Below are 20736 nucleotides of genomic sequence, written 5' to 3'. Positions count from 1 at the left end.
CATGCTGCTCAGTCGTGTCCAACTCTTTGCGACCCTATGAACTGTAGCCCACCAGGCTTCTCTTTCCATGTAATTTTCTAGGCAAGAAGACTGGAGTGGATTGCTATTTCCTTCTCCAGGGGATCGTCCCACTAATTTTAAGACTTGCCTCCAAATATCAAAGCATTGGCAAAGGTGAAAGGACTGGTTCCTTCTTAGCTCAGTAGAGGAGTTGATCTTCCTAAGGATGACCCACTTTCATATTGATGATATCTTATTCAAGCACTTCCCAAGTGGAAGCTCTTGAAGAACTCTGTCCATGCAGATTTAAGTAATAAGCAAATATATATTTAGACATAAAATATTTTATTAATGGAAGAAGAGGATTAATCTTTGGACATAAAAACTGAAACTCCTTTATTCCCAGACCCCCTATTGTGTATTAGTATTTGCAGCTAGATCTATATCCAAGTAACATGAGAAAAGCTGGCAATTGTTGCTGTGCTGTGAAGTCGTATTAGGTGAGTCAGCTAATTACATGCCACTTTCATAAATATGGCAGTTTTACTGAACTACTTGTTATGCTTACCAAGGATGAAGATTTAAGATAAAATACTACCTCTTTGCTTTAGAAAGAAAATTTCTTCTCAAAAATGGTTTCACACTGATTCCTGATTTATAGACCAATTAATAGACTAATTATTTTATAATCTATGGCTGAATGTATTTAAAGCTGGATTCAGGAATACTGATAAAGAACATCCAAAGAATAGCACTAAAATAGATTTAATATGTTAGCTTTACTCTCTCCTCTACTCCCAAACCTTTTAAAAACAAACTAGTTTTCATTTCATATGTTCCCTTTCTCTTTCTTTGTGAAAGGAGTGCCAAGACTAAAGAAAGAATTAGAAAAGCAAAAGGCAAGAAAACGAGTAATATGATAATATATAATCCAAAATTAGAACATGATCAATTTCTAAGTACTTATTTCAAAATCAGATTGGTTTCTCTAAAGCTATTATTTATAATAGATTTTCATTTTTCATTTTATTTTTTAATTGAAGTATTACTGATTTACTATGTTGTGTTAATTTCTTCTGTACAGCAAAGTGATTCAGTTATATACATATATACTTTTTAAAATTTTATTTGCCATTATGGTTTATCCTAGAATACTGAATATAGTTTTCTGTGCTACACAATAGGACCTTGTTGTTTATCTATTCTATATGTAATAGTTTGCATCCACTAACCCCAAAATCACAGTCCATCCCTCCCCACCTTCTCTTGGCACCCCCAAGTCTGTTCTCTATGTCTGTGAGCCTGTTTCTGTTTCATAGATAGGTTCATTTGTGCCATGTCTTAGATTCCATACATAAGTGATATCATGTGGCATTTGTAATTCTCCTTCTGCCTTAGTTCACTTGGTATGATAATCTCTAGTTGCATTCATGTTGCTGCAAGTGGCATTATTTCATTCTTTTTATAGCTCAGTAGTATTCCATTGTGTACATGAACCACATCTTCTTTATCCATTCATCTGTTGATGGACATTTAGGCTGTTTCCGTGTGTTAGCGGTTGTGAATAGTTCTCTATGAACATAGGGGCACATATATCTTTTTGAATTATATTTTTGTCTGGATATATGCCCAGGAGTGGGATTGCTGGATCATATATTCTGTTTTTAATTTTCTGAGGAACCTCCTTACTGTTTTCCATAGTGGCTGCACCACCCTACATTCTCACTAATAATGCTCAGAGGGTTCCCTTTTCTCTACATCCTCTGTAGGATTTGTTATTTGTAGACTTTTTAATGATGGCTATTCCGGCTGGTGTGAGGTGGCACCTTGTTGTAGATTTGATTTTCATTTCTCTAATATTTAGCTGTATTGAGCATCTTTTCATGTTCCTGTTGGTAAGCTGTACTAGTACTTCGGAGAAATGTCAATTTAGGATTTCTGCCCATTTTTTTATTGGGTTGTTTTTTTGTTGTTGAGTTGTATGAGCTGTTTCTGTGTTTTGGAAATTAAACCCTTGTTTGTCACATCATTTGCAAATATTTTCTCCCATTCTGCAGATTGCCTTTTCATTTTATTATGATTTCCTTTGCTATGCAAAAACCTTAAGTCTGATCAGGCCCCATTTGTTTTTGTTATTATTTCTATTTTCTTGGGAGATTGACTAAAGCAAATATTGGTTCAGTTTTTGTTAGAGAATGTTTTGCCTGTGATCTCTTCTAGGAGTTTTATGGTGTCTTGTCTTATATTTAAGTCTAAGTCACTTTGAGTTTATTTTTGTGCATGGTGTGATAATGTGTACTAACTTCACTGATCTACATACAGCTGTCTAACTTAGCCAGCACCACTTGAAGAGAATATCTTTTTCCCATTTTATATTCTTGCCTCTTTTATCTAATTTTAATTGACTGTGGGAGTGTAGGTTTATTTCTGGGCTCTCTATTCTGTTCCATTGATTCATATGTCTGTTTCTGTGCCAATAGCATGCTGTTTTGATTATTTTATCTCTGTAGTATTGTCTGAAGCCTGAGAGAGTTATACCTCTTGCTTTTCCTTTTTTCCTCAGGATTGCTTAGATTCTGGGTCTTTTATGGTTCCATATGAATTTTAGGATTATTTTAGTTCTGTGAAAAATGCCATGGATAATTTGATAGGATTTGCATTAAATCCATAGGTTGCTTTGGGTAATATTGCCATTTTAACAATATTAACTCTTCCTATTGAAGAGCATGGGATATCTTCCCATTTCTTTGAATAATCTTTGATTTCCTTTGTTCTTTCAGTTCCTTGGTCAGGTTTATTCTAAGTATTTTTTTTGGGGGGGGGTGCAGTTTTAAAGGTTTTTTGTTTTTTTACATTTCCTTTCTGCTATTTCATTGTTAGGGTAAAGAAATGTAACCAATTTCTGTATGTTAATCTTGTATCTGGCTACCTTGCCAAATTCATTTATCGGTTCTAGTAGTTTTTCTGTGGAGTCTTAGAGTTGCATTTTTAATCTGAAAACATTTCTTTGTAGGTATGAATTTTCTTTGTAGGTATATATAATATATTGTGCTTACTATATGATTTAATGGCATTCATCAGTTTGACTATCCCCAAGTGATCCAGATGGTTGATTACACAGTAATTTGTAAATTTGCTGAGACAATCTCAATAGGTATCTAATACAGCTAATGAGGGGTGTAGGTCGTTTTGCTAATAAGAAAGCCTAACAGATGACCAGGAGCCTCATCTTCACTCAGCCTGTTGCTAATTTTGCTTGTTGGTAGCATGTGCAATTTGTGATGAAAATGATGTGCTACAGCTACACTTTTTAATTAGGAGATTTAAGATGGTCTCAGGAGATAACCCCAGAGATAATCAGTGGTCTAGAGTTGTGTGTGTATGTGTGCTTTCTTTTTATCTTAGACCATATCTTTTACAAATTAGTAGTAAAAGCTCATGGAAAGATTATGGACTAGGAGATCTAAAGCATAACCTGGCAGTATGTTCTAAAAACTTGAAATTGTTTTCTTCTTGAAAAGTTCAACAAAATCTAAAATACTGCTCTATTGAAATAACAATGCAAAAACATTCAAAATCCTGTAATTATAGCTTTGTCTTTATGACTAGACCAGGTCTATCACTCTAATTCTTGTCAATGCCTTGCCCTTCCGCTTACTCATTCTCTTTTACATCTAACTCACTACACAAATAATGCAATTCTTAGCCCTGTCTGTCTGTAACTGAGTTGAAAGGAATAGACTAGTTGAATGGGCTGAGTGATCCTCTGTGTCTATCTCCCTAAGCTGATATGCTTCTCTGTCTTCCTTGGCTTGTTTCCTATAAAGTATTATGAGTTAAGTCTCATCTTATGACTTGTTTTATAGAGAATTCAGCTAGACAAGCGTCAGTTGGTAATTGGTTATGTATCAGCTATTTGACAGAAGAGCTCCATTTAAAAAATAACATGAGTTTGTGTCCTAGTGGGAAAGGTCAGTCACAACCATTTCTCCTCCATGCAGCTTCTTATAAGTCTGTATCTTTGCTCATTAGCATTGGAGGGCTGTACCACTCTAATATTTTTTGATAACTAGTTTTATCTCCAGGGTTTGTGGACAGAGGTGAGATACTACACGTACAGTATGTTGGCATCCTTAGAGCAATCCCATTTTTAAAAGGAGGCCAGAGATATTCTGGAAATGGTATTATTAGAGAGAATAAAGGTATTATTTTACCACATTTTATATTACTACCCTATAGAACCTATAGAACACAGATTCTCTTCCTAAACATGCAGGCAAATATCATAATCCAGATATTTTTATCCTGCATTTTATTACCCTAACATGTTCTGAGTTTATACGTCATTAACATAAAAATGGGAACAGAATGTTTTTTTCAAAGGTGTTCAACATTTGTTACATTGGTATTTTTTTTTTCTTTTCTGCTAAAAATGAACAGAAGCTGCATTTCACAGTATCAAATATGATTGTTTTAAAAACAAGTCTTTAATACCCATAAAATACAAAATTTCAAGTTTCCTTTTATAGCATTCAGTGCATACTTAGGTACAGTTCTAAATGAGTTGAACTATGTTGAGATTTTTCTGAATAACACTCAGTTCTTTAGAGGTAGGTTTATACAACAGTAAATATACAGGTATCTGGGTAAAGTTATAACTAGTGACTCTCTGAAATGTTTTTTGTTATATTTTCTTGGAATAGTTACCAAATATTTTACTATGCTTAAATATATATTAATACTATGGAGTTGAGAAATTTAGAATAATCATATTCAGAAAAACAGAAAAGCTATTGAAATGAACACATACTTTTAAAAACTTACAAGAATTAAAGATGGAAAATGGGCAGAAAAATTTTTCCTTCTTCCCCTCTAGGTTCTTTGGCTGGTCTAATAAATAAATTGACATAAAACATATTGCCAAGAGAAAGACATTTAATTTTGTCCATGTGGGATCCCCACAAAGATACAGGATTCAAAGGCAGCCAGGAAATTGAAATTCATACACCATCCTAAGCTAAAGAATAGGGACCTGCAGCTTCAAAGAGGAGGAAGAGATTCACTGGAAGAGGCAAAGAGCAGATGTTTGATAATCAGATGTTTGCTTTGCCTCTCAGATAAAATAAAATTTATCTGAAAGTTACCTCTGGTTAAAGCTCTCTTTCTGGTACAGGGCCCTATCTAAATCCTTTTTTAAATTTTATTTTATACTGCAGTAAAGTAGATTTACAATATTGTGTTAGTTTCAGGTATAATGCAAAGTTGTTCAGTTATACATGTATCTATTCTTTTTCAGATGCTTTTCCCATATAGGTTATTACAGAATATTGAGTATAATTCCCTGGGCTATACAGTAGGTCTTTGTTGATTATTTTATCTGTAGTAATATGTAGATGGTAATCCAAACTCCCAGTTTATCCCTTCCCTCCCACCTTTTCCCATTGGTACCATAGTTTATTTTTGAAGTCTTGAGTCTATTCAGTGGTATGATTAGAAAGTATCAGAAATCAGTACTTATTATATTCCTTTCCAGGAGTTCTCTTAAAGGTGAAGCACTTTCGCAGGTACACTTTTCCCAAAGCATTAGAGTAAAACAGAAGGTGTTTGTTAATCACAAAAGAAAAAAACAAATCACAGTTAAAGATTTGATGAGAATTCATTATAATGCAATTGATAAGGAAATTTGATTATTTTTTGCGACATTTTTAGGTAATAACTGGAATTATAACTGAAAACATTGCATATAATATTTTTAAGAATTGTACACAATTTCTGGAGTACACATTAATAACGTACATCTAGAGAAATATAACTTAAAGATTTAGTATTACTTCCTGCCTGACAATGCTTACCATGAAATTTAACATCAAATAAACATTAACATCCTTTATATATATATATACACACACACACACACACACACACATAAAAGATGAGAGAATAAATCTTTAGTGCTATTTCAGGGACACTCTTAAAAATGCCAATTATTTCTAGGGCAAAAATATTTCATTTAGAGTATGATTTGGGGAATTCAAATAGGATCATAGGTCATTGTGATATAATAAATACTTTGCAGGCAGATACAGAAAGTTATGTAGTTGTTAAAAAAAGAGCTCTTTTAATAGAGAAGACTCAGTTTTCTTAAGTAATCAAATACCTGTAATATAACATGAAGCACAATAAATGATTTTTGATAAAATATAGAATCTTTATTCTAGTCAGATTACTTAAAAGGGTAATGAAAACCTTTCACAATCTGATGAAGGGCAGACCAGTAGTCTAGGGAAATCTTGTTTTAACAGATGAAAGAAAATTTTACACAAATATGTGCATACTAATTGTTATTAAAGCTTATTCTTAAAAAGATTTATAAATTTATTGAATTTTACCCACTTAACCACACAAGGCAAAATTCTCTTTTCTTCTTCCCTCCCCGCTTTTCTCCTCAACTTTGTACATCCATTTAGTTTCAAAATGAAAAAGCAGAAAATAAGAGAAATAATTAGGACAAAATTAGTCTTTTTCCCTTAATAAATCCTATCTCTATACTTCATACCTTTTCTCAGACACATCTTACCTTCTGGCAGAGTTTTAATTACATATATTAATTATAATTCTTAAGCCTTGGAAATCTTAATATCTAATGAAAACTAAGTAAGAAATTGTGAACTGTAAGACTACTATTCCATAGATTAGTGTTTTAGGAGTATATTGCATAATTTCTAGAAGCGTACACTTTCTCATGGTACAAATTTCATGTTACTGACAGATGCAAATATCTTTAATTTTTCTATAATAAGAAGTGAAAAGTGGATAAACCTATGTTCAATAATTGATATTTCTTTTATCTTATTTGGAAATGACCTCAATGAATTTCCATCATTTAACTTAATATAGCAAAACTCTAAATTACAAAAGAGATTTAGGACATATAGTAAAACATAATTATTTTTGAAAAGTTCACTTAAAATTTTTATCTCCGTTACAATTATTTAATTCTCTTGTTTTTAATAACCATGTTTAGAATACTCATAAAATTTCATGAGACATTAAAGCAGCAAGCCATCATCTTAGGTTATTTTTCCTTCTGACAAATTCTGTAACAGAGATAATATGAGCTTATTTGACTTTTAGTAAACCTAAGTAGAAAGCTCTGAAGATATGCCTATTTTAATTAAACTGACAAATTTAAACTAGTTTTATTTATCAAAGATTACCACAGACCACATGAACTTGGAAAGCATTTGGATTAGTGTCTTATTTCTGAGGGTTTACAAATTAATAAGTGCATATTTTTCTTTAAGCCAGTTAAAGTCAGTTTTTTTTTTTAAACAAAGTAATTGTGGCAATACCTTCCAGAGGTAGAAAAATATCACATATGCATAACATACATCTATAGACATATATAAATACACAGACAGAGATACTATATGTCAACTTCTAAAAAATGTACAACCTGATGTGCGAGTTAAGTTTTATTTTGGGGCAGAATGAGTACTGCAAGTCTGAGAGACAGCACCTCAGATAGCTTTGAGAAACTGCTCCAAAGAAGCAGGGGAACAGTCAGTATATATGTGATTTTGGTGAAGGGAGAGAGACATACAATCAGACACATATTTTTCAGAAGCTTTCTGCTAGTCACAAGGAACAGTCATCACCATGAAAGATTTTAGTGCTTTTTCTAGGCATAAGGAGGTATAAGAATTGGGCGTAATAAAAACTGGCTCCTGAAAAAATCTATCTAAAGACCTGTCCGAGTTTTCCCAGAGCACAGACTGCCTCATCTCTGCTCGCCACCCTGAACTCCTTTCAGGGTGTGTTGAAAATCAGCAGGTGCTGCAGCACGTGATTTAATCCTTATAGAGGTAGATGGCAAGTGCCAATTTTTAGTAGACATATAGCTTCCATCCCAAAATTGTAGCCAAGAATCAGATACAACAGAACAGAGGTCACTAGTTCCTAAGTAACAACTGAATCCAAATTGTGTCTCTGGAAGGTGAAACAAGTGAAGTTCACCTACTCAAGTGGCTAAAGCATTTTACTAATTTTTGTGGACAAGACTTTTAAGATTTGTATTTGTCCTTGACAAGTAATCTTATGGGAGCTGTGGATTAAATTTTGAGGAAGGGAAAATTTATAGCAGTTTGTATTTTCAAAAACCTTTTCTCCATTCCCCCTTATATACTTCTGTCTCAGATGATTGTGGGCTGTGTATTAGTTATCTCCCTGGGGTGTTTACATTTGAAAGATACGGAAGATTTTACTTCTTCAAGGGACAAAGAATGCATGATGTCTCCAAGGAGTTTTGGAGTGTGTTTATTATCCAAAGTCTAGAATAATTACTACTTTCCTTCTTTTTACACTTGTTTCAATGTCTTGATCTTTTACAGTGTGTGCAAGAATTTTGAGATCAAAAGGGGAAGTTTGGAGGTTGGTAAAAGATAGGTGTATTTTGCATTGTTTCTAGAGGTGCATTTCTGGTTTTATGAAGGTTTATTAGACAAGGACTGTTGATTTTAATTTCTCAAAGAGTTGGGTTGCAGCCTGAGTGATATCAAATGGCTGGTTCACCCACTCAAATACATTATCTTAATTTGCCCCCTTATATCAAGGAGATTTCCAAAGAAGATGGAAACCAAAAGATTTCTATGTTCTGGAGTTCAGGATTTAATGCTGTGTGCCTTTTAAACTTCTGGATAAACTTTTTTAATGTTTTTCTTTTTTTTCCCCTGACTGTACAATTCAATCTTCGACCAACTCACCTCAGGAGGAAAAACCTCTACTATTGCTTCTCTTAGCCCCTGAATACTGGCCTCAACCTGATCCTTTCCCTGATTATTTAGGAGGGCCTGGGCCATCTGTTTCTTCTTTAAGAGTTCCCCTTCTCCCCACAGGAACTGTTTTCTCTGTTAACTACATTATATCCAAAATAACATTTATGGCCGGGAGAATACATCTTAGCAGCGAATCAGAGTCCCTGTAAGTGGGACTATGAATGTGCAACTAATCTTTTTAATGCCTCTCTAAATCTGTGAAAGTGGAGGTAAAAGGACTTTGTAATTTACTAAAACTACTGCCATCCATAAACACCAATTCTTTGCATTAGGGGACCAGAATATATTTGCAGTGCATAGGAAAGCCTGAAGCCAGCAGAACCCAACCCAGTTACAGGGCCCTGGAAAAGTAGGAGTTGTTGTAAGGAGCAGTGAAGCCAGGCCTACCACCTATCCCAAGTGGTTGTGCTAAGTTCACTTCCTGGCTTTCAAGATTTACATAAGTATTCTTTATACCCTGGGCCTAGTGATCTGGACAGTTATTCTCTGCAAATCTTAACAGGAAAGGGAAGTTGAAACAGGCAGATGTGGCTGAGCAAGACAAAAAGAATACTTTATCTGTTGTTGTTGTTTTTCAATACAGGGGAAACACAACAAAATTTGTCTCTTGAGACACCAGCCTGGTGAGAACAATGAACTCACCAGTCTGTGAGACCAGTTTAAACAACAAACTTATGGGATCTGTGCCTGTATTCAACCCTATGATTTTCCTCTTTATGACAAACAGCACAAAAGACAAAAGAAAACAAGAGTATTCATAACAAATCTTTACCAGAGTCACTATACCAAAGATAGTTGTTCACACAAATATTTTCTCCTGTTAATCTAAATCTAGAAAAAGAAAAGAACTCTCCTTGCTCTTGTTTCCACCACATCCTGCAGGCAGAGATCCAGGAAACTGATGTGGTAAGGACTCTTACCTTCTACCAGAGCTTCCAGGATCTCTCAGCTGCAGCAGCCGTGGAACAAACGATGTCCAGCCAAAGGAGAGCCCCACATTGGGCGCCAGGCTATTGGGGAAGAGAAATTTCCCTTTCGTTCCTTATAGGTTCTTTGGTTGGTCTCGTAACTAAATTTTGACATAAGACAGATTAACAGGAGAAATACAAATTTGATTTTATACACATGGGAGCCACACAAAGACGAAACTCAAAGGCAGTCAGGCAATTGAGGCTTATATACTACCCTGAGCTAAAGAATAGGATAGGGGCCAGAGTTTCAAAAGGGAGAAGGGCAATTCACAGGAAGATGAGAAGAACAGATGTTTGGTAATCAGATGCTTGCCTTGCCATGCAGATGAAGCTTTCAGATTAAAGAAAAAATAAAGTTATCTCTGGTAAGAGCTCTTTCTGGTACAGGCCTCTAATCCATGCTCTTTTTGGCAGTTATGGAGGAGGTAAAAAGCTACTCCTGAGTCTGCTGGGCCTTGACTGCCTTCACTTCAAGTAATCCACCTGCCAAAGTGTCACATTTTAGGGTACATATCCTGCTTCCCTTGAAATGCAGCCAATCACCATCACATAGATTCCTGTTTCTTATACAGCCTACTCATTTCTCTCTATCCAAACCACATAATTTCCAAGCAAATACCCAGATACCTTCTCTGATCTAAAAATTTTTGCTTATTTTTTTCATTTAAGGAATTTAAGTAAAACCTCAATATTACATTTTAAAAATAAACAGTAACTCCTTAATTAAATATCCAAAGCAATGTTGAAATTCTCCCCTCTCATGTATTGTTTCCCATTTTCTTATACTAGGATTCCAAATAAGACTGAAATAAGATTCTTAAATTGTAATTTTCTAATGCTCTCTCAAGTCCACTTTATAGGTTTCCCAAAACTTGTTTTTCTTGCAAAATTTACTTGTTGAAGTAGTTACTTGTCCTGCATCATTTCCCACAGTCCAAAATTTGCTGATTGCATCCAATGATGTGAACTTGCTTTTCAGTCTCTTATATTTGCTGTAAACTGTCAGTTCTAGTGATATTTAGATTTCAATGAAATTCTAATGTTTGGCAAAGATATTTTTATAGGTGTTGATATATCTGCCATCAGGGCACACGTATGCAATTATATCTCTTCATGTCACATTGGCAAGCCATTAATGATCCTTGCCTAGATTCCTTGTAAAAAAGGTGATAAATTCTAATCATTCCTTTCTTAGAAGAAAAGACTATCTATATAGAGAAAACCTGTGGTCATCAACTGTTTGTTTACCCTAGGGTACAGTTTTTACCAGAAGGGCAAGATACATGTTTGATGCTTTTCCTGTGACACATTTTTCCTGGTCGATTCTGATTCCAATTCCTTGCTTCCAATTATGCAGTCCATCTCCTACCTCTGCTGTGCTTTCCTCATACTGTCCCATCCTATTCTGACCCCTGGGTAGCACTTTAATGAATATTTAGAGCCAACAGGCTATGTGTGAAAGATATGGTAGGATAGTGAAATTATACTGCGGCACAAGACTGGACAGAAAATAGGAAATTGAGCATCATAATCCCTATTTTTAAAGAATTTTGAGTAATTATCTTTTATACTGCCACTTCATCCCCACTATTTCCTTAACCCTCACTAGTTTCTTTTTTTTTTTTTTAATACACACTAGAGAATTTACCAGTCTTTTGATAAACAAAGGCAATTCTCACTTGTGTTTTGACTAATACTTTTTGTTTTTTTTCCCTTCTGGGTAAACTTTTATAGTATGAAGGGTACAGAGGGCCCATAGAACATACAATGCTTGTGAATAAACTTCTTTGGTGGATTTCAGCAATCAAGTTATGAGACAATTTTGTTTACAAGGAACAGACTGTTAACTGGGTCCTAAAGGAACAGTCAAGGCATAGTCAGGGATATGACAGAATTTCCTGTTGCTCAGTTTCTACAATCTGTAGATAAAACATTTTGAATCCCAAAATTCTTTTAGGGAAGTAGCTCAAGATAGTGGTTAACGGCACAGAGTCTAGAGTCACCTCTGCTAGTTTGAGCAAATTACTAAACCTCTTTAAATCCAAATTTTATTGGGAAGATGTTGTTAAGGATATCCTGCCTCAGGGATATCTATGAGCTGTTTCTACTTCATATAATGTAATACAGGTAAATATCTTAATGATAGCTTATTAATATTAACATGTTTTTATTTTAACGAAATCAATAGTCTTATTCTCTAAAGAACATTTAAAGTCTTAGTGGTCAGACTTGTGAAATCAACATATATTCCTTTAGATAATAACGATATCTGAAAATATAGGCCTCTTCTTATGACATGTTGATACTTATTGACCATCTTGGTATTTGTTTCATTTTTTTCCACTTTTCCCCATTTACCTAAGTATCTTCCTTTCTGCCTCATCACTTGGCCTCTTTAATACTATATCTATTGTTTCTCAAGCCCTGACCCACAAGTGACATATTTTATTTTAAAAACTATAGATATTTGAAGTGTAATTTTAAGCATTAGGTAAATACATGGTCAGAAATGCATCAACTCTTAAAAATAAGCAGTTATTAAATACTTGCAACCTAAGTAAATCATTATTTAAAATTAATAGGGGTGGTTTTCACTTGAGCCCAATACATGATCAGTCTAGCCAAAGAATTCATTACTTGGATGAACTTTGAAAGGTGCAACAGACACACCCAAGTACACATATACACACATAAACATAACATTCACCAGTCTTAGTTGTTCAATTAACATCTTATTTGTGGTAGAAAGCAAGTCAGTTCTGCATATTGACTTGTCCAGTCTGTATCAAAATCTTTAAACAAATTAGGTTAGAGAAATAAAGCTCTAAGAGCTTAAAATGATAGTAATGGGAAATTTACCTTATTATCCTCATACTTGACTATCACTAAAAGTTAATCTAAATGCTAATGAGAGGGATAATGATGTCACTGGCTCCTCCCAATGAAAAAATGGTATTGTTGCCCCATTTTATTACCAAGGCTATTTGATGCTTATAGAAAGCTTAAGAAACATGCCCAACATCATGAAAGATCTGGAAGCTTTAGCAGCTAGGATCTTAACTCAAGTCTTTTGATATTACACTCCTTATATCTAACCACCAATCAGCAGAACTTGTATTCTTGACATTACCAAAAGGTAAAATACTGAAAACACCACCTTTACTCCATGTTTAGAAGTAAAATATTTTAGGGAAGGTTTATATTACCTTATTTCATTTGTAAACTACTGGGACTTTTTAGATCAATTAAACAGGAGTTGGGCAGAGGAGGATGACCTATAAAATTCTCTGCCCTGCTAATTTAAGAACAGGCTTTAGTTTGACCTTTTCTTGCTGTCAGCCATTTCCTTATCCCTCTCCCTGTCAGTCATTCACATGACGAAGACATGGGGAGATGTTATTTACATCAGACGTGTGCGTGCAAAACCACTTCAGTCATGTCTGACCCTGTGCAACCCTATGGACTGTAGCCTGTCAGGCTCCTCTGTCCATGGGATTCTCCAGGCAAGAATACTGGAGTGGATTGCCATGCCCTCCTCCAGAGGATCTCCTTGACCCAGGGGTCGAACCTGCCTCTGTTATGTCTCCTGCATTGGTAGGCAGGTTCTTAAGTACCACCCGGGAAGCCCCACATCAGGCATAGTTTTAAATAGAAGCCACATTGACTGAAGGACTATTTGATATATTTGAGTAATTCTATATAGGTTCATGTTGTTTCCTTGCTTTTTCAATTTTCAATGACTCCTTTATATAATTCCTTTTCTGGAATAAGCAACAAAAGTTACTTAATGAAGAACAGTAATAAAACCATGACCATTTCAGGTTGAATTTGTGGTATCCTCTGACCAAATATTTGATTTTTGTTCTTCCAAATATGTACAGTTTCAATCTTGAAATTTCAGTTTTTTTGCTTCTTTGCCATCATTAGAAATAAAGTACAAAATATGTATGCTTTTATATTATAAATTGTTATATAAGTTAAAAGATTACAAAAATATATGCATAACTGCCCAACAAATAGTTCTCTTAATATTTTGTTGTGCCTTTTTCCAGTCTGTTTCACCTTTGTATCTGAATTCTACCTATTATATCTGTAATATATACAACACTTACATACTGCTAAACATTATAAAAGAGGTTATTTTCATATAACTTATGTCACAGTAATAGATGCTTTCATAATTATCTATTGAATAGCTGAATGATATTTCTATCTCATCATCTATTTAGGTTAAGAATTTTTTATTCTGTCACTGATCCTATTAAAAACACCTTTGTTCTCTAGCTTTGGACTGTTTTCTGAATGGTAAGTTACTTGGCAAAAAAAAAAAATCATACATTTTTAGGGTAAATAACATGTGCAGCCTCAATGTCTCAATGTTTTACCAGAGGCACTGTATAGTTTAGAATGTTATCAGTAATATTAAAGAGTGCCATTTTTTACCACATCCCTGACAGTACTGTGTATAAGATTTTTTTCAAAATATGATTGTGATTTTTAGAAGTAAATAATGGTACCTCTTCATAATCTTTGATTGTTTTTCATTTAAATATTAGGGTGAAGAAGGAGCTTCCCAGGAAGGAATTCTGGAAGATATGCCTGTGGATCCTGACAATGAGGCTTATGAAATGCCTTCTGAGGTAGGAATTTATACATATAAAACTCCAAACAGAAAGCTTAAAAGTTCAGATTGGGTCTAATAATCAGTACCCCAAGTCTGTCACCTTCAGATTTCCCTTACCTTACTCTCTAGATGCACAAGTTGGCCAGATCCAGGACGTCTAGCATGTGGATAACTTGCAAGCTGTGAATCGTTTTTACATTTGTAAAGAGTTATTTTTAAAAAAGGCAGCAGCAGTGACAGAGACCATATGTGCACCACATAGCCTAAAATATTTTCAGCCTGGCCCTTTACAGAAAGAGTTTGCTGATCCCTACATTAAAGAATTATTTTACTAGAAACTTTACCTTCTAAAACAAATCTCAAAATGGAAAGTTAAGAGAAATCAACTAATTACCAAGAGAACATAATTATTATTGACCATACATTTCCAGCTGGATGTGTGCATAGTAAAAGTAAATCAAAATTATAGAGTAGAAATATGATAAATGCATGGTTTTTAATAATGTATATATTTCAGTCTAGCATTCTAAACAGCATAATTTAAAGTTTCTTTAATAGAAAATGTTTCAGAAGGGAGATTAGAAAATACCTTTAGATGAATGACTGACTCAGGAAGAAATAGAAAATCTGAATAGATTTCTAACAAAAATATTGAATTATTAAAAAAGTAAAAACCTAGCCATGAAGAGAATTCCAGGACTAGATAGATGGCTTCACTGGTAAAATTTGCCAAACATTTAAAGAAATATCAACTAATTACAATTAATGTCAATTAACTTATCAAAAAAATAGAAGAGGGAGCACTAATTCTGTGAGAACAATATTATGTTGATATCAAAACGAGACATCACCATTAAAACCTGAGTTAAAGTGTGTTATAGTAGGGTTATTCTTATTGCATTTTTAAAAAGTATATTGATAATCTCCCACTTGTAGAAACAGACTAAATTGTTTTTTTCCTAATTTTACCAATATTCTGGGTTTTTTTATATTGGGTTGGCCAAGAAGTTCATTTGGGATTTTTCTGTATGATCTTATGGGAAATCCCGAGCAAACTTTTTGAGCTCCCAACGCATGGCACAATGCTGAACACTATAGAGAATAAAAGAGTATTTGCTAGTACAAGAACACAAGGAGTTTACACGTTAGTATGTTTGATTAAAAAAAAATACAAATGTATCCCTTCATTTATTTATCATGATACCCTTGACAAACATTACTGCCTTTTATGCATGAGGCATCACAGGGGCAAAAATATGCATCATGCACAAAGTTAGTATTTTATAAGAATTTTTTTTTTAGATCAATCAGGGTAAGTTTTATAGAAGGGGTGGTGGTGATGTGGGTGGGAAAAGGTGGGAGATGTGACAGGTCAAAATGAAGGAAGGACATCCTAGCATAAGAAAATCTCCAAGGCACACATGCCTGGGTATCCAGGTGGATATGTCTGAGGAACAGTGAGTAATTAAATGTGATTCAGGCTCTGAGAATAGTGACAGATGAAGGCTGCAGAGATTTGTCCAAGATGACTTGTGAAATACTAGAAAAAGCTAGCCATTTAAGTTTGTAATTTATTCAGAAAGCAGCTTGAGTATTGAAAACATGTTTGTTTTTTAGCAGGATCCTGATATTATTAGAGTTGTTCTTTAGGAGGACTAATTTGGCCTCTTTGGTTAAGACCGTTAATATTTTTATTGTACGTGTTATTCAAATATTGTAGGGGAAAGGAGGAGCTTTGAAATAGAAATAATTAAAGCTGCAGATGAAGATGAAATTTCCAATTGGGAAAGTAAAAGGAGAGAAAATGTGACTTGTCTTTAAGTGTCTTAATTTCTTTCTAAAAAATTACCTGATTTGGTTCTCACACTTTAGTTGCAGAAAATGAGAGTCAGGTAAGACAGACTAGCTACTTTGTTCTACAGGACCAGGTCATAGATTGTTAAACAGCACATCTGGAAGTAGAATTCAGATATCTAATTCTGACTACCACCCTAATTAATTTACTTTTGTATTTGACAGTCAGATGAAACTATTAAAAAGAAAATTGTATTGGATGTAGGAGAATAGTTCCAGAACTGTTCTGGAACTGTTATATCCTTTTTTCAAAATGGCAAGCCATGTCCTATCCCATTTTCTCTGAAGCCCTTGATTACTGGTCACTTATACTAAACTTCATGTTGCCTTTCTGATTTTCCTTATACTAGGAAGGGTATCAGGACTACGAACCCGAAGCCTAAGAGATATCTTTGCTCCCAATTTCCTGAGACCTGCTGACAGATGTTCCACCCTGTACAAGAGCTCAGTTCCAACATGCCCAGTCATGACATTTTTCTCAAAGTTTTCACAGTGTGTTTTGAAGTCTTCCATCAGCAGTGATTGGATTATCTGTACCTGCCCCACCAACTCAGCGTTTCGGTGCTTCCCTCTCACTGAATAAATGGTAGCAGGGTCTTTGTGTGCTGTGGATATTGTGGCTTCAAATATAAAATGTCAAAACAAATTAAAAACACCTAAGTGACTACCACTTATTTCTAAATCTTCACTATTTTTTTGTTGCTGTTGAAAAATTGTGAGTGATTTACTATCATAGATTATAAGATTTTATGGTGTCTTTTAATGATTCTAAAGAATAATGATGTATTGTGAAATTTGTTAATATATACAATAAATATGTGAGCATGAAACTATGCACCTATAAATATTAACTATAAAATTTTACTGTTTTGTGGTATGTTTTATTAACTTGTGTTTGTATATAAATGGTGAAAATTAAAATAAAATGGTATCTCATTACAAAAATTTTATCCCCTCTCACTTTAATAATAAAACCATGCTTATAAACAACGTGAAATAAGAACTAACACAACTAACTTAAAGTTCTTAGCAGTCATTTGAAGGAAGAGGAATTTTAGAGGTGTTTAAAAAAGATGAGATGAAATTTTAACCCTTTAGTGAGGAAATTTCTTGAAGCAACACTGTCCAAAGTTTGTTTTGATATGTGCTAGTACCTTAAGAGGCTATACTAAAAAAGTGAGTTCCTCTCCTACACTGTTGGTGGGGATGTAAGCTGATGCAGCCACTATGGAAAACAGAATGGAGATTCTTCAGAAAACAAAAATAGAAATATATGAGCCAGCAATTGCACTCCTGGGCATGTATCCAGACCAAACTATAATTCTCAAAGATACATACACCCCTATATTCATAGCAACTGTTCACAATAGCCAAAACACGGAAACAAATGTTCATTGACAAGAGGGATGAAGATGTGGTACATATACATAATGAAATACTACTCAACCATAAAAAAAAAATGAAATGATGCCATTTGCAACAGATGGACCTAGAGATTATCATACTAAGTGAAGTAAGTCAGAGAAAGACAAATACGGTATGATATCAGTTATATGTGGAATCTAAAATAAGACGCAAAGGAAACTACTGTTATCTATGAAACAGACTAATGTATTAATATGTAGGGAACAGACTTGTGGTTGCCAGGGGGAGGGTAGGACTGGGAGTCTGGGGTTATCAGATACAAACTATTATATATAGAATGGATAGACAACAATATCCTACTGTATAGCACAGGGAACTATATTCAACATCCCGGGATAAACCATAAAGGAAAAAAATACACATACACACACACACACCCCTGAATCACTTTGCTGTACAGCAGAAACTAACACATTTTAAATCAACTGTACTTCAATAAATAAATAAAAACAAAAACTGAGTTCTATAGAATAGTGAAGTGTAAGATAATTTTGATGATGTCCTCTTTAAATATTCATAAGGCATATTAGCACATTAAAGACTCTGAGAGAACTTAACTTTAATCTAGCATTTTCTTTTTTTTAAAACAAATGTTCTTCCTTCTAGGAAATATGTTTTAAACATCTCTGAACTACCAAAGAATTGCCTTAAGATCTCTAGATTTATGAAAATTTCCTGGATGCCTTTGAATTCTGCTAAACATATGAATTCCAGGATATATCTCTAGAAAACGTTTATTTCCTTCTTTTTTTTTCTTTGTTTTAAATTAGGGAAGATCTGTTAACTCCACATGGGTACTGACGATAAACTTGCATGTCAAAAGACCTATACAAATCAATCTTTTGATTTATCTTTTGAATTATTCAGGAGAAAAATAGCATAGTCCCTTTAAAAAGTCATCAGTAGAAAATATAATTTTAAGAAACTATTCTAGAAGTGCTAGGCAGCTTATATGCAATCATGAGTAATTTGATGTATATTAGGCATTGGCAAGGAAGCAAGTTAGGATGAATATAATGATTATAAGCCTGATCACCAAAGAAAGTTTCCTTTTTGCATAATTGGAAACAGACTGTAGAGAATGTTAAACTGCTGTATAGTCAAACTGGAAAAAAGTGGTAAGTCTCTTGTTTTATTAGATACCTTAATGAAGAAACCACATGGAAAATGAGATCTTTTTGTACAAGAAGCCTTCTATTCTAGCACTAATATGAACCTAGAAAATACCATGGGAAGATATACACCAATAGTGGTTATTTCGAACAAAGCACTTAAAAAGTAGTGCAAGGCACATAAGCCTGGTCAGGAATCTCGTCTCATAGCCACTGCTGAGACGACTACCTGACAAGTGGCCTGATGGTTAGCTTGCTCTCAGGTTTATTTGCAGACCTCAAGCCCCCAAATCTGAGTTATTTAACCTCATATGCTCCATGCACTTTAGCAAAACAGGTCAGGATGGGCTTTGGCCACAGTTGGCAGTACAACAATTGAATATGTGGTTTGACATTCCAAGTCAGATCTTTTTCAAAAGCTCCCCACCAGCATGAGATATTAATATTCCCTATCCTGGCTCATCCAGTGGGTACCTATTGGATCAGCACTCATGGCACGCATACACAGACACATACACTTCAAGGACAATCATAGTGCTTCCCACATCCATACTGAGGAAGAAAAACACAATTTTCTAACTGAAAATTTGACAGGCTCCTTGTCTACTGCATGACTTCTTATCTGGCATGAATTCATCCCACCGTGTTCTGTCTTGGGAAAGAGTACAACCGGGCTGGTACCTCCTTGTTCGCTCTATCCCTGGAATTTGAATTGTAGATACTTTGTTTAATTACTATATGTCAAATATGGATGTGATTGATCGATAGGAACTTGATTTATTCTCAAAACAGCTCTAAGTTCCATTCGTCCTCACTTTATATATGAGCAAACAGGAGTACCTGCAGGCTAAGTAACGTTCTCATAGCCACAGAGCTGGGAAATGACCAAAGCAGAAGCCCAATCTATATGGGGCCAAACTGTGCTTTCAGCCCCTACGCCACATCATTTCTCAGAGTGAGGATACACAAGTATGTCAGTATCTCACTGAAGTCCAGAGAATGGGGTAGTAGCCTTGCTTTTCTACATATAATTATTACTATATATCTAGTCTTCTTCAGGTATCTGTGTCTAAAATAAGTGATACATATGGAGATTTATTTCTAACTCTAGGAGAAATCCAATAGCTCCTAATACCCTGACCAATCTTTCCTTATAACTAAATTATGCATATCATGTCATTAGAACTGTTATTTATTTTCAGTAGAAGAGAAAAATATCAACATAGTAACAGTAGATTATAGTAAAGCAGGCTTTTTCATCTTCCTATTGCATCATGGGTACTTAGCTTCTATCAAATGGCTAAAGTGCCTATATAAAGTATAAATAAAATGTTTTCAGTTATACATATTAACGGATGAATTTATAAATGAACAAATGAAAGTACATGAATTAGTAACATTTTTAAATTATATAAGCCTTGATTTTCTAAGTGTATTTGTGATATAGTAATGCTATATTTTATTCTTTGAGTAAGCTAACTTTCAAAAATCAAAATGCAGTAGAATAGCTATAACACCAAAACTATTTCTAAAGTTTATTTTAGCTTCGATGTCTCCCATTTAATTATCTAAGATTTTCTTTTATGTTTCTTTTCTACTGCCTTTGATTATTTTAAATCCAGTGGCACAGATGGCATATTGGAAGCAGTTAAAAAACATTCCTTCAAAAAGTCCAGTTTGAGCCTCTAGTAAGTTTTGCTGATATAATATACTTCTTAAATCAGATAGGATTGCATAGGGGATTTTGAAAGTTGATCCTGCAAATACAGTTAATATTCCTGAGTAGCTCTTCTTATGAACCTTATGAAAACGTATCCTCAGATTCCCTTAAAGGTCAGTGACCACAAATCCCCACTGTTTCTATGGCAACACAGCAAGATATGGTGCCTTGGAAATGTGCTGCATTTTAATTAGGT

General features: G+C 34.3%; 1 protein-coding gene across 12 annotated transcripts in view; it reads left to right on the top strand.

Moving 5' to 3' along the window:
- Positions 1-17233, top strand: part of SNCA (synuclein alpha) — a 145682-nt gene extending 128449 nt beyond the window's left edge. For all 12 annotated transcript variants that reach the window (XM_043438843.1, XM_043438836.1, XM_043438834.1 and 9 more), the window contains 2 exons: positions 14362-14445; positions 16634-17233. In XM_043438843.1, coding sequence (XP_043294778.1) covers positions 14362-14445; positions 16634-16666 — 117 coding nt within the window. In that variant the 3' untranslated portion in view covers positions 16667-17233. The remainder of the gene's footprint in view (positions 1-14361; positions 14446-16633) is intronic.
- Positions 17234-20736: the final 3503 nt, after the last annotated feature.

The sequence above is a fragment of the Cervus canadensis genome, chromosome 19 (assembly GCF_019320065.1).
Source record: "Cervus canadensis isolate Bull #8, Minnesota chromosome 19, ASM1932006v1, whole genome shotgun sequence".
NCBI lineage: Eukaryota > Metazoa > Chordata > Mammalia > Artiodactyla > Cervidae > Cervus > Cervus canadensis.
The sequence above is the reverse complement of the archived record's forward strand: the minus strand, read 5'-3'. Positions and strand labels throughout refer to the sequence as shown.